General features: G+C 58.5%; 1 protein-coding gene across 1 annotated transcript; it reads left to right on the plus strand.

Moving 5' to 3' along the window:
* Positions 1–5,003: 5,003 nt before the first annotated feature.
* TMEM151B (transmembrane protein 151B) lies at positions 5,004–10,329 on the plus strand. The gene is made up of 3 exons (XM_054722543.1): positions 5,004–5,126; positions 7,289–7,729; positions 9,205–10,329. The coding sequence occupies exons 1-3, from the start codon at positions 5,004–5,006 to the stop codon at positions 10,327–10,329; spliced, it is 1,689 nt and encodes a 562-aa protein (XP_054578518.1).
* Positions 10,330–12,057: the final 1,728 nt, after the last annotated feature.

The raw sequence follows: 12,057 nt of genomic DNA on the forward strand, positions 1-12,057 counted from the left end.
TCCCCCCCTTCTTTTCCATTCTTGATCCCATGCATTCTTTCCTTCCTTCACTTCCTCCATTTCTTCACTCATTGTTTCCATTCATTCATTTATTCATTCGTGTGTTGTTAGAGAAATATTTATTAATTGTACAAATTAGACATCTTGTGGGGGCGGGCATGTGGTTGGTGGGACGGGATGCACTGCTTCCTAGCTCCTACCCATTTCCATTTCTCTTGCTTTCTCTTTTACCAGTGCCCAGAAGCTTGGGTAGGGAAAGGGGATATCCATTGTCTTTATTTTATTTATTTTCAAAAATATTTTTATTGATTTTTTACAGAGAGGAAGGGAGAGGGATAGAGAGTTAGAAACATCGATGAGAGAGAAACATCGATCAGCTGCCTCCTTGAGGATGTGCCTGCAACCAAGGTACATGCCCTTGACCGGAATCGAACCTGGGACCTTTCAGTCCACAGGCCCATACTCTATCCACTGAGCCAAACCGGTTAGGGCTCCATTGTCTTTAAAGGAGTGATTCTCCCTTTGGGTCCTGGGTAGAGGGTCTCCTGTGTCAACTTCTCAGATCACATAGAATTGGGCATGAGGATGTGCTTTCCAAAACTGGGTTTTCTCAGGCAGACTGTTGTCTAAATGAAGGAGGTTGGTCATGCTTTTTTGTTGTCTAAAAAAAGCAGAGTGCACCCGCTGGAGTGGCTCAGTGGTTGAGCATCGACCTATGAACCAGGAGATCATGGTTCAATTCCTGGTTGGGGCACATGCCTAGGTTGCAGGCTCATGCAGGAAGGAGGCAGCCGATCTGTGATTCTCTCTCATCATGGATGTTTCTATCTATCTCTCCCTCTCCCTTCCTCTCTGAAATCAATAAAAATATATATTAAAAATTAAAAAGCAGAGTGGTCATTCTTCACAGGGGTGAAACACTGGTCTTTGTGGTTACAACACTTGGTTACCCCCATCTATCAGGGAAGATTACTTCCTCATGGTGGGGCCAGGATGGGGAGGCCCCAGGCACATTGGGCCACACTCTGCTGGGGGGACCGCCCCAGCTCCAGCTCCAGTGCCAACACATCTTCCTCCTTCCCTATCCCTGCTTTCCCTGGGCCCAGGGAGGCCTTAGGCAAACCGCACCCACATGTTGAGGTGCAAACTAGTGCCTCATGACTTACCCCTACCCCAAGTGCCACCAACCACGGGCCAACAATGCCTTTTGAAGATCGTCCCAACGGAGCATCTTTTCTGTCTCTGGCATTGGGGGAAGAACGCTGCGCTGAGTGTAGACAGCTACTAACTAGCTTCCCTACTGCCTTCTCCCATGCAACCTCATCTTCTTCATCCATTTGACAAACACGTGGAGCTTCTCCTCCATGTATGACACTGTTCTCTCTGCTGGAAGCAAAACTGAGTACCACAGTCACAGTAATTAATATCCACCAGCCCCACCAAGCCCCCTGGCAATTACAACACAGTGATTGTGCGAAGACAGGAGTGAGAAGAGGGTGGTGTGGGGGCACACAGTGAGGAGAGGGGCAGGGAAGTTTCCATTTGAACTGGAAATGGGAAGGAAAGAGGTCTGGGGAGCAGAGAAGTACCTAGTCTCTGGGAGGAGGGGATTAGTAAGGAGAGAGGAGACGGGGGTGGAAGGGGGAGAGCCGATGAGAGGAGATGGCCTACTCCTCTCCACCCCCCTGGAGGACCAGAAAGGGAGACTGTGCTGAGTATGAGGCTGTAAGAAGCCATGAGGGAAAAGCCCAAGGGAATTAAGGCATCTCCTTCCCGCGGAGTCAGTGCAGTTTCAGATGTTTTCAACTTCTTACCTTACATTTTCCTCTCCCATCCTCAAAAGCTGGAGAAAAAGTGTAGTCAGAAACTCCAGACCCAGACCACTTGGGTTAAACATCTGGAACTATCCCCATTTTAGAGTTGGGAAGCTGGGGCCCAGAGGGGTGAGTTGACTTTCCTAAGATCAAACGAAGTGCAGAGCCAGGCTCTCCTGCCCCTAATCCAAAGCTTGACATTGTTTTCAGTGAAAATTTTTTTTAACCTTTTCTAATTTTTTTTTCTTTATGAATGCCTGCAGGGCTTGGGGCATATGAGCCCTTTGCAAGGACAGGAGAACTAGGGAATGTTCAGTGACCACATCTCTCATCATACAGAGGTTGAATTTAAGGAAAAACCTACTCCTTTCCAGCCCTGTATCTGGCTCTGAACCATAACAGGTGTGTGGCAGTCCCCTTTCTGGCCACATGAGGTCAGCATCGAGGCGCTCACTGCTTCCAGCATCTAGCTTACACTCCGGCAGGAAGCCCTTCTGGGGAAACTTCAGGAATGGGGAGAAGGAGCACGCAGTATCATCTGGAAAGATAGTCAAGGGATTTTGACTCCGGCCACAGTGTGGTCAGGGCCCTGACTCTGTTTCCTCGGCTCCAGTCTTCGAGGTTGGGCCCCTCTGATCCTCTTCTCTTTATCTGTTGGTGTTTTCTAGTTCTCTTAGTTGTTCTCCCACTCCCAGCCTCCACCCAGGCTCATCTTCTGGAAGCAGCCCCAGTTGCCATGGTGACCAGCTGGTCAGCTGGCTCCTTCTGAGCCCCCTCCCTTCACCCCTCTTTTCCCTGGGCTTTCAAGGAAAAGTAATGTGTGTGAATGGCGGGGTGGGGGGAGGTTGTTTTTAAATCTCTTAGGAGCTCTGGGGTTGGCCAAAAGGAGTTGGGCTAGCTCTCTTTCACAGCCCCCTCCCCCCCCCCTGAGGTGAGAAAGGGACGGCCCTGGAGGTGGGGGACAGGGGAAGGGTATAACAACTAAATGGGGAGCATGAGGTTTTTTACCTGGGTTAGGAAAGGTCAGGGTTAGGACCTCTGCTCTGTCTACAGCGAGGACTGAACTAGGTGGAAGGGGATGAAACCAGAAGCGGAAGGGTCAAAGTTAGCGGTGAGGCAGGACTTTCTAAAAAGCAGGGGTGGGAGACATTGGAATGAGTCACCAAGTGAGATTTCTCCTCTGCCGCTGGAGAGAAAGAGAACCCCTGCCTCTTCAGGGGCACACCCTCCCCTGTGTGGGCAGGGAGGATGGACTCGCTGACGGGGAGGATCGTGCAGGCTGGGTAGTTCTGAAGCAATTGGCAGACAGAGAGTCACCCTCACCTCGCCGGGTAAGGGAACAGTAGGAAAATGGAGGCAGGACCAGGAGTAGGGGGTGAGTGTGTAGAGAGTGGAGGCAGTGGCCCTTCTGCCCCAGTGAGTGGCCGGATGACCCCAGCAGATCAGTGTGCTTGTCCTCTATCCCCAAAGATCCGATATCCAGGCTTTGCCTCACACTAACGTCCTACTCCCACATATCCCCATGGACTTTGAATGGGGAAGATCCAGAGTCTAGCTCTGTGACTATTACCTTGAGGAAGTCACTCACCTTCCCTCTGCCTCAGTTCCTAAAGGTAAGTGGGGAAACAGCTACTATATGTCAAAGACTCCAACATAGCACATGACACACAGTAGGATTCCACAGTGACTGCACACAGATCGACCATGTTCTATCATAATGGTTGGTTTCCAGGTCCCCGCTTCCCATTAGACTGTGCTCCTTGAGGGTAGGACATGGTGTGTTTCGCTTCTAGACAGGGCGCACAGTAGGCACCTAATACCTGTTTATTGAATGGGTGCATTCAGAAATGAGTGGATGTCAGTTTCCTTTCTTCCTGTCCTCGGTGTGGCAGGGAGAAGAAGTGTGGGTGGATGGCATAGTGGGGTAGGCTACGTGCAGTCACTCAGCCTGGCCTGTGGTCTGTGATTTTTGCCTCCTACACCCAGAGAAGGTCAGAGCCTTAGAGACTGTCTGGTCAAATTCCTCCCTGCACAGACGAGGGAACTAAGGCTCAGAGAAGGGAAGGCACTTGCCCAAGGTCATACCACTTGTTAGTGGAAAAGCCAGGATTAAGAATTAGAACTCCGGCCCTGGCCGGTTGCTCAGTAGTTAGAGCATCAGCCCATGGACCAAAGGGCTGCGGGTTCAATTCCTGGTCAAGGGCGGGTACTTGGGTTGCAGGTTCAATCCCCACCATGATTGGGGTACATGCGTGCGGGAGGCAACCAGTCGATGTGTGTCTCTCTCTCACAGATGTTTCTCTCCCTCCCCCTCTCCCTCCCTTTCACTCTCTCTGAAAAAAAATCAATGGAAAGGATATCCTTGGGTGAGGATTTTAAAAAAATTGGAACTCTGGTGTCCTGATCTCCAGCATAGGACAATGTACACACTTCTTGGCTCTCTGGGGTGTACTTCTCGGGAAGGAAGATGGTCTGTGTAAGCTGGTTCCAATGTCCTCTCTGCCCTCTGTTAGTCCTTTCTCACGCATAGCTCCAGTCCTTTCCATTTCGCCCTATTCCATCCAGGTTCAGTTGGGTCTGGCTCCTGCCTTACCCTTTACCACCCAGCTGGGAATAAGAATCTTCCTAGGGTTCCAAGACTCACTTTCATAGATCTTCCCAGGATGGTGAGAGTGTGTGTGTGTGTGTGTGTGTGTGTGTGTGCGCGCGCGCGCCCGCGCCTAAGCATGGTCAGTAGGGCTAGGAGTGGGGAAGGGGTGCGGGGAGCCCCTGTTGCTTCTCCTCTTTGGGGGGTGGTTATTCGATAGGCTTGGGGAAGGCGGAGTTTGGGGGGCTGGGGGCGGGGCTCCTGCGCTGGGAGGAAGAGGGGGGGCGCGCTGGCTTCAGCTCGGCTCAGACAAAAGGCGGCGGCGGGAGCGGGCGGGAGGCGGAGCGGCGCCGCGCGGGCCTCAAGGTGACACCCGCCCCCGGCCCCGGCCCCCCCAGCCCGGCCCCCCAGCCCGCCTGCCCACCCCTAGCCCCTAGCCCCTTACCCCCGGTGCCCTTTACAGACCCCCTCCCCCCGTGCGGGGGGTGGGGAGCAGCGAGGGCCCCGCCCCCTCCCACCCCCTCCCCAGGGCCCGCGCAGGATGCCCCGGGCCCCCGGCAGCCCCCCGGGAGGCCCTGAGCTCGACGCGCCCCCTCTACGCCATGTCCCCCCCTGGCTCGGCCGCGGGAGAGAGCGCCGGAGGCGGCGGCGGCGGTGGCGGCCCCGGGGTCCCGGAGGAGCCCACGGCAGCGGCGGCGGCGGACGAGGGCCCCGCCCGAGAGGAGGTGAGAGCCGGAGGAGCCCCTTCCCCGGGCGCGGCCGCAGCCTAGCCCCCCATCCCCCGCCGCGCGGCCCCCGCCGGTTCCGCCGCAGCGCGGCCAGCGCCCCGCACCCCTTAGCCGGCCGCGGCAGCCGCAGTCCCGCGTAGCTGTCCCCACCCGGCGGCGGGAGCTGTCCGTGGTGGCGGGGAAGGGGCCGCGCTAGGGGCGGGGCTCGGGGGTCCTGGGCAGGGGGCGGGGCCTAGGGGCGGGGCCTCGCGGACCCCGGGCAGATCCGGGTGGGGATAGTGGCCGGGATCCTAGATCACAGAGGGGATGCTATCTTGAAGGCCAGGAAGGGCGATTTGTGGGGGCTACAGAGGCAGGAGAATACTAGGGGGAAGTAGTGGTATCATCTGAGCTAAGAAGGTCAAATGTGTAGAGAGGCGACACCCACCTTCGCCCCATACCTTCCCCAGCCCATCACTAGGAGTGTGTGTGTGTGTGTGGGGGGGGGTGCACCTCTCTCTGCCACTGTTCAGGCAGTCCCCCGCCCAGGGGACCCTGAGACCAGGGGTCCTGCACAGTGCTGGTACTAAGCATATCCCTACCTGGAGGCCTTACTCTTCAGTCCTCTGAACCTGGAGACAAAGAGACTAAGGAGAGTACCAGGAGCACCCCATCTCCCGTGCACACACAGGCACACCGTGCCAGGGCAGCAGCGCAGGCAGAGGGGCCTGCAGGCAGGGTCCCTGTCAGGTGTGCTCTCACTGGGACACGTGCACACCCAGGAGGGGGCACGGATGCACACCCCAAGGACAAGGCTCCCCGAAAGGTTCGTGGACCCTAACCGGGTTTGTTTATGCTGTGTGCTATTTCCTAGCCCACTACACTTCCAGATCTTTCCTTTGATTCCACACCAAGTCCAGGGCCCACGGCCCCCGGACAGCAACAGCTGTCCCCTTCTTTCCCATCCTTTCTCCCGTCCCCTGGCTAGCCTGCAGGTCAGGCTCTGGGAATAAGTCAGGATCTCAGCAGGCGGGTGTGTGCGAGGTTCCTAAAGCTAGACAGCAGGGAGGAGGAGTGGGAAAGCCAGGCACCACCAGAAATCCAACTCAATACCTATCTATTAAGTGGCTTTTGGGTGCCAGCACCATGGTAGGCCGCCAGGATGCAAAGAGACGGGGCCCTGCCCTCAGGAATGCCCAGTCTAGTGGCAGAGCCAGACATGTAAACAAGTCAGGGGGAAGACTGTCGGGCAGAACTCACCAAGCGCTTCAACAATCAAACAGGCCCCCAGAGGACCAAAAATCATCCTCTCTTGGCAAATGACTGAGCTGCAAATGTCTTCCTTCCTGCCCCCAGCCCCGGTTCGACATCCCCTCGCCCCCCTGCTCCCCCCATGCCTCTGCCCTTCTAGATATCTCCTCCGGGACTGCCTTTTGTGCAGGGACGCCAGCCCCCTCCCTCCCATCTTAGGACAGCGGAAGGGTGTTAGGGTATAAGAGGGAGACTCACAGAGGGCCTGGGGCGCAGAGCATGGGGAAGGGTACAGGGCCTGAGGTTTCCTGGGGCCTCCCCAAAGGAGGTGTGAGGCTAATTGTCTGCGAGGGACATGGAGGTGGATGGGCCAGAGAGGAGGGGCCCTCCAGATCGTAGGACCGGAAGCCTGGAAGTGAGGGCCCCACCGTTAAGTGGGAAGGTGGTATCAGTGAGGCATCTGGAAGGGGGCCGGGCTGGGGAGCTGCCTTCGCTGACGCCTGTCTGTCCTCCCCTGTCTTCCCCATCCACTCTCTCCTGCTCCACTGCTGCCTTTGCATCTGTCCTTGGACTCTGTTTCTCCGGGTGCCATCCTATCCATCTGTGTTGGCCACCTGGGCCTCCTCCCTCCATCTCTGGCGCTGACCTCTTCCTGCTTCTTGGGGTGTCTGTCTCTCTGCACTTCCCTGTATTGGCATTCTGTTCCCTTTTCCTGTCCCCGCGGCTCACTCTGGGTCACTTCCATGCTTATCTCTGGTCCTTGGCTCCCCTCTCGGTCTCCCATGTTCTCTCCATATCCCTGCCGGTCTCTGCCCGTCATCTCTGATGCTGGCCTCTGCCCCGCCATCCCTGCATCCGTCTCTGTTCTGGGTCCTGCCCCTGTCCCACTTCCTTCTCATCTTGGCCCCTCTTCCTGTCCCTCTGAGTAGCAGCGTCCCATCCAGCCCTCTTTCACCAAGTCCCTCTGCCGTGAGTCCCACTGGAAGTGCCTGCTGCTCTCCCTGCTCATGTACGGCTGCCTGGGGGCCGTGGCCTGGTGCCACGTCACCACGGTGACCCGCCTCACCTTCAGCAGCGCCTATCAGGGCAACAGCCTCATGTACCATGACAGCCCCTGCTCCAACGGCTATGTCTACATCCCCCTGGCCTTCCTGCTCATGCTGTACGCGGTCTATCTGGTGGAGTGCTGGCACTGCCAAGCCCGCCATGAGCTGCAGCATCGTGTTGACGTAAGCAGTGTCCGGGAGCGTGTGGGCCGCATGCAGCAGGCCACACCCTGCATCTGGTGGAAGGCCATCAGCTACCACTACGTCCGCCGCACCCGCCAAGTCACTCGATACCGCAACGGAGACGCCTACACCACCACCCAGGTGAGGGGCTGGAGGGGAGCACTGGTCAGTTCCGATGGGAGGAGGGTGCACATCTGCTCCAACTGTGCCTGACTGTCCCCAGGGGGAGGAGCAGAGGCAGCAGTGAGCTCTGGTGGGCACTGCAACAGGAGGGCAGGAACAACTATCATAATAACAGCAAACACCAGCAGGCAGGCTGCTCTAAGTACTTTACAAACATCAAATTATTTAACTTTCATAATGACCCAATGAGATAGTTAACTATTATCCCCATTTTACAGATGAGGAAACCGAGGCTTGGATAGGTTATGTAATTTGCCCAAAGTCAAAGAGCTAGTATGTGAGGGAGCTGAGGTTTGGACCCAGGCAGTCTGGCTCCAGGGTCTATACTGTGTATTGCTTAATGGTGGAGACCGCTTCATATGCGCAGTCTCACAGCATGCCCTCACCTGTTCAGTGCGGTGGTTGCTACCAAGTCCTCTTGCACAGGTAAGGAGGCCTTAGCTCAGGGACTTGACTAAGGTCTGCAGCTTCTAAGTGGTAGTGCTAGACTCAAGCCCAGGGCCCTAGGTCCCAAGTCCAAGGCTCCCAGAGGTGGGGGTCAGCTGGCAAAAAGGTGGAGGTAGGCATGGGCGGCCACATGGATAGTGGTAGAGGTGGGGATAATCCATCAGCACCTCCTGGGCCCTCCAGGAGTAGACATATCAAGAGCCCTGGAGGGCCCGCTGTGGGGGCTCAGTGGTTGAGCATTGACCTATGAACCAGGAGGCCAGGAGGTCACCGTTCCATTCCCATCAGGGCACATGCCAGGTTGCGGGCTCAATCCCTAGTGTGGGGCGTGCAGGAGGCAGCTGATCAATGATTCTCTCTCATCATTGATGTTTCTATCTATCTCTACCTCTCCCTTCCTCTCTGAAATCAATAAAAACATTTTTTTTTTAAAGAGACTTGGAGGAAGAGGAGGATGAGATTTTCCCAGATGAGGGTGATCTCAGTGTCAGTACTGGGATGGGTAAGCAGAAGCAGCCTGGGGCCTTAAGAATCAGGAGGGGGACACGTGATTGCTAAGGTGTGAACAGGGAGGCCAGAGACAAAGGCCTTGGATAGGGAGCGCCTCTGGGGCCCATTTGGAAACACAGCTGTAAAAGGCAGGACAGGCAGGCTGTGGTGAGGAGGGGACAGTGTGGGACGATGGAAACAGGCAAAAGGGCCAGGCAAGCTGGGGGCCAGGGCGTGACCGCCAAAGGAAGCAGAGTTTAATTACAATTAGAACGCACACTGGTAGGGATGAGGTCGATTCCTGCCCTCATCTCTAACTCACAATTAAACTGAGGGCCTCCGTTTCTCTATAAAACGCCTGAGAGGATCCTACCCGGCTCCAACCGGGATCAAAACCCGGATAGGCTTAGGGTCTGACCAGGCAACAAGAGCAGTGATGGGGCGGGCGAGGATGAGCAGACAAGTGACTCCCACCTCCTTCCCCTACGGCGCCCCAGGTCTATCACGAACGCGTCAACACGCACGTGGCGGAGGCCGAGTTCGACTACGCGCGCTGCGGGGTCCGCGACGTATCCAAGGCGCTCGTGGGGCTGGAGGGCGCGCCCGCCACGCGGCTGCGCTTCACCAAGTGCTTCAGCTTCGCCAGCGTGGAGGCCGAGAATGCCTACCTGTGCCAGCGCGCGCGCTTCTTCGCCGAGAACGAGGGCCTGGATGACTACATGGAGGCGCGCGAGGGCATGCACCTCAAGAACGTGGACTTCCGCGAGTTCATGGTGGCCTTCCCGGACCCGGCCCGGCCGCCGTGGTACGCCTGCTCCTCGGCCTTCTGGGCCGCGGCGCTGCTGACGCTGTCGTGGCCGCTGCGCGTGCTGGCGGAGTACCGCACGGCCTACGCGCACTACCACGTGGAGAAGCTCTTCGGCCTGGAGGGCCCGGGCTCCGCCAGCAGCGCGGGCGGCGGCCTGAGCCCCAGCGACGAGCTGCTGCCCCCGCTCACCCACCGCCTGCCGCGGGTCAACACGGTGGACAGCACGGAGCTGGAGTGGCACATCCGCTCCAACCAGCAGCTCGTGCCCAGCTACTCGGAGGCGGTGCTCATGGACTTGGCGGGGCTGGCGGCGCGCGGCGCCGGGGGCGCGGCCGGCGGCTACGCGCCCACCTGCCGCTACGGCGGGGTGGGCGGCCCGGGCGCGGCGGGCGTGGCCCCCTACCGGCGCAGCTGCGAGCACTGTCAGCGCGCCGTCAGCAGCTCGTCCATCTTCTCGCGCAGCGCCCTGAGCATCTGCGCCAGCCCGCGGGCCGGCCCGGGGCCCGGCGGAGGGCCGGGCTGCGGCGGCAGCCGCTTCTCGCTCGGTCGCCTCTACGGCTCGCGGCGCAGCTGCCTGTGGCGCAGCCGGAGCGGGAGCGTCAACGAGGCGAGCTGCCCCACCGAGCAGACGCGGCTGTCCAGCCAGGCCAGCATGGGGGACGACGAGGACGACGAGGAGGAGGCCGGGCCGCCTCCGCCCTACCACGACGCCCTCTACTTTCCGGTTCTCATCGTGCACCGGCAGGAGGGGTGTCTGGGCCACAGCCACCGGCCGCTGCACCGCCACGGCTCCTGCGTGGAGACCTCACTGTGACCACCGGCTCTCGAAAAGCCCGCCGTCCTCCCTGCTGCCCCTGCCGGACTGCGTCCCTGCCTGTGGCAGGGGGGTCTCGGTGATGGCAGGCTGTGCTGAGCACGGAGCGGGTGGAGGGAGGCAAGGGTGAGCGGGACAGACCCATGGGGCTGAGACCCCCGCCTTCCCTGTACATAAGGAGAAAGATGGGTGGGAGGGGCCGGCGGTTCCTGGAGATTTCCACTGGGGCGGAGTCGGCTCTTTCCAGCCCCGCCTCCGGGTTCCTAAGGGGACCCCTTCCTCCCTAGAGGCACTCCAGATCCCGCCCAGCCCTTCCACCATCTTCTGACTGTTAGGTGGCCACTGTGCTGTGGGACCCGCATTGGGCCTCCTCTCAAGTGAGAGGCATTTGCTGTGCAGCTGGGGAGGTTCAGAGGCTGTGAGGAAGGGGGCTTGGGGCTCTCCTTTCGCTGCCTGGCTCCCCAGGGCCACTCTCTACTGAGGGGCCGTGGTTTGGTGAACAGCCCGGCTGGCTTCCAACCAGCTAATGAATTCAGTGGGTCTGAGGCCCGGCCAGGTGTCAGCCCCCATCTCAAAACCAATACTCCATCTCAAAACCTTGGACATGTTGCTACCCTCCTCTTGGCGTGTGCCCCAGAGACCGGGGTTCCCTTTCTGCCACTCCCACCACGGTTGTTTGTTTCACTGGGCCCCTGGAGTTTGGGTCCCAGAGAGACTGCTCCCCACACAGATGTCACTCTCGTCCCTCCCCTCTTGCTCCCTGGCGCTGAGAGCTGTTGCCAGGGGCCAGGGGCAGGACAGTGTCCCTCGGTCCTTTCTGAGGCCTCTGGGCAGCAGCCTCTGCCCCTGGCTTCTGGGAGGGCCCCCCTGCAGAGAGGGTGAGATCCCACCCAAACAGCGTTCTGTTTGGTGAATGACATTGCCAGGGAAAAGGAAAACAAGGTGAATGACTGAGCCCGGGAGACAGGGAGATGGAGCTGAGTGATGGGGGCGCTCTGGAAGCAGATGGGAGTCAGAGGAGAGGGCAGTGGAGGGCGGAGTGCAAGGACCTCCAAGGGAGGGTGTGTCTTTGGGGGTGCCCACACATTGCCTCTGCAGGGCTGAGGACATTGTCACAAGTCCCAGTTGGAGAAACACTCAATCCCGTGGCAGGTCAGAGCCAGGGATTCTCTAAATCTTGCCCACCCCCTTCACCCTCCCCTCTCCTGTGGGCTGAAGAAGCCCTGCTGTGTCCCAGGTTCTTCAAAGGCGCGTCCCGCCATCATCGCCATAGGGCCCTGGCCCCACATCTGGTTCCCCCAGAGTTCTGATGTCGCCTTCACTCCCCACACCCCCACCCTTATGTGCTTTTCAGTGTGCATGTCTGTGTACAACCTCCCACCCCACCCTCCCAACTCTCCCGGCTGAAGTTTTCACAGCAGACTTAGAGGCTAGGGATTGAGCTCATATTTCAAGCTGGAGAGGATAACCCTGGGGACACCTGACATTGCTCACCCCTGACGCTTCTCACTTCTCCGGAGCCATCCATCGGAGCTTCCTCCTCCCCTCCTGCAGCCTCTCCCATCTCCCTCAGCCAGGCTGGGCCTGCAGCCTCCAAGGCATGGCCTCCACCTATGCAACATCTCTGGCTCCCCTGCCCTCCTTTTCTGGGGGGAACTTGGGAGGCACAGATTGTGGGGCCACCACAGTCTGTGGCCCATTGCGGTTGAGCTTTATTTTCCTGTGGAG

Source organism: Eptesicus fuscus, chromosome 10 (assembly GCF_027574615.1).
Source record: "Eptesicus fuscus isolate TK198812 chromosome 10, DD_ASM_mEF_20220401, whole genome shotgun sequence".
Taxonomy (NCBI): domain Eukaryota; kingdom Metazoa; phylum Chordata; class Mammalia; order Chiroptera; family Vespertilionidae; genus Eptesicus; species Eptesicus fuscus.

Excerpts from the sequence above, each read along its gene's own strand:
- TMEM151B (XM_054722543.1), top strand. The coding sequence starts at position 5,004 with ATGTCCCCCCCTGGCTCGGCCGCGGGAGAGAGCGCCGGAGGCGGCGGC. Across the intron at positions 5,127-7,288 it reads AGGGCCCCGCCCGAGAGGAG|CAGCGTCCCATCCAGCCCTC; the intron begins GTGAGAGCCGGA and ends CCCTCTGAGTAG. Across the intron at positions 7,730-9,204 it reads ACGCCTACACCACCACCCAG|GTCTATCACGAACGCGTCAA; the intron begins GTGAGGGGCTGG and ends ACGGCGCCCCAG.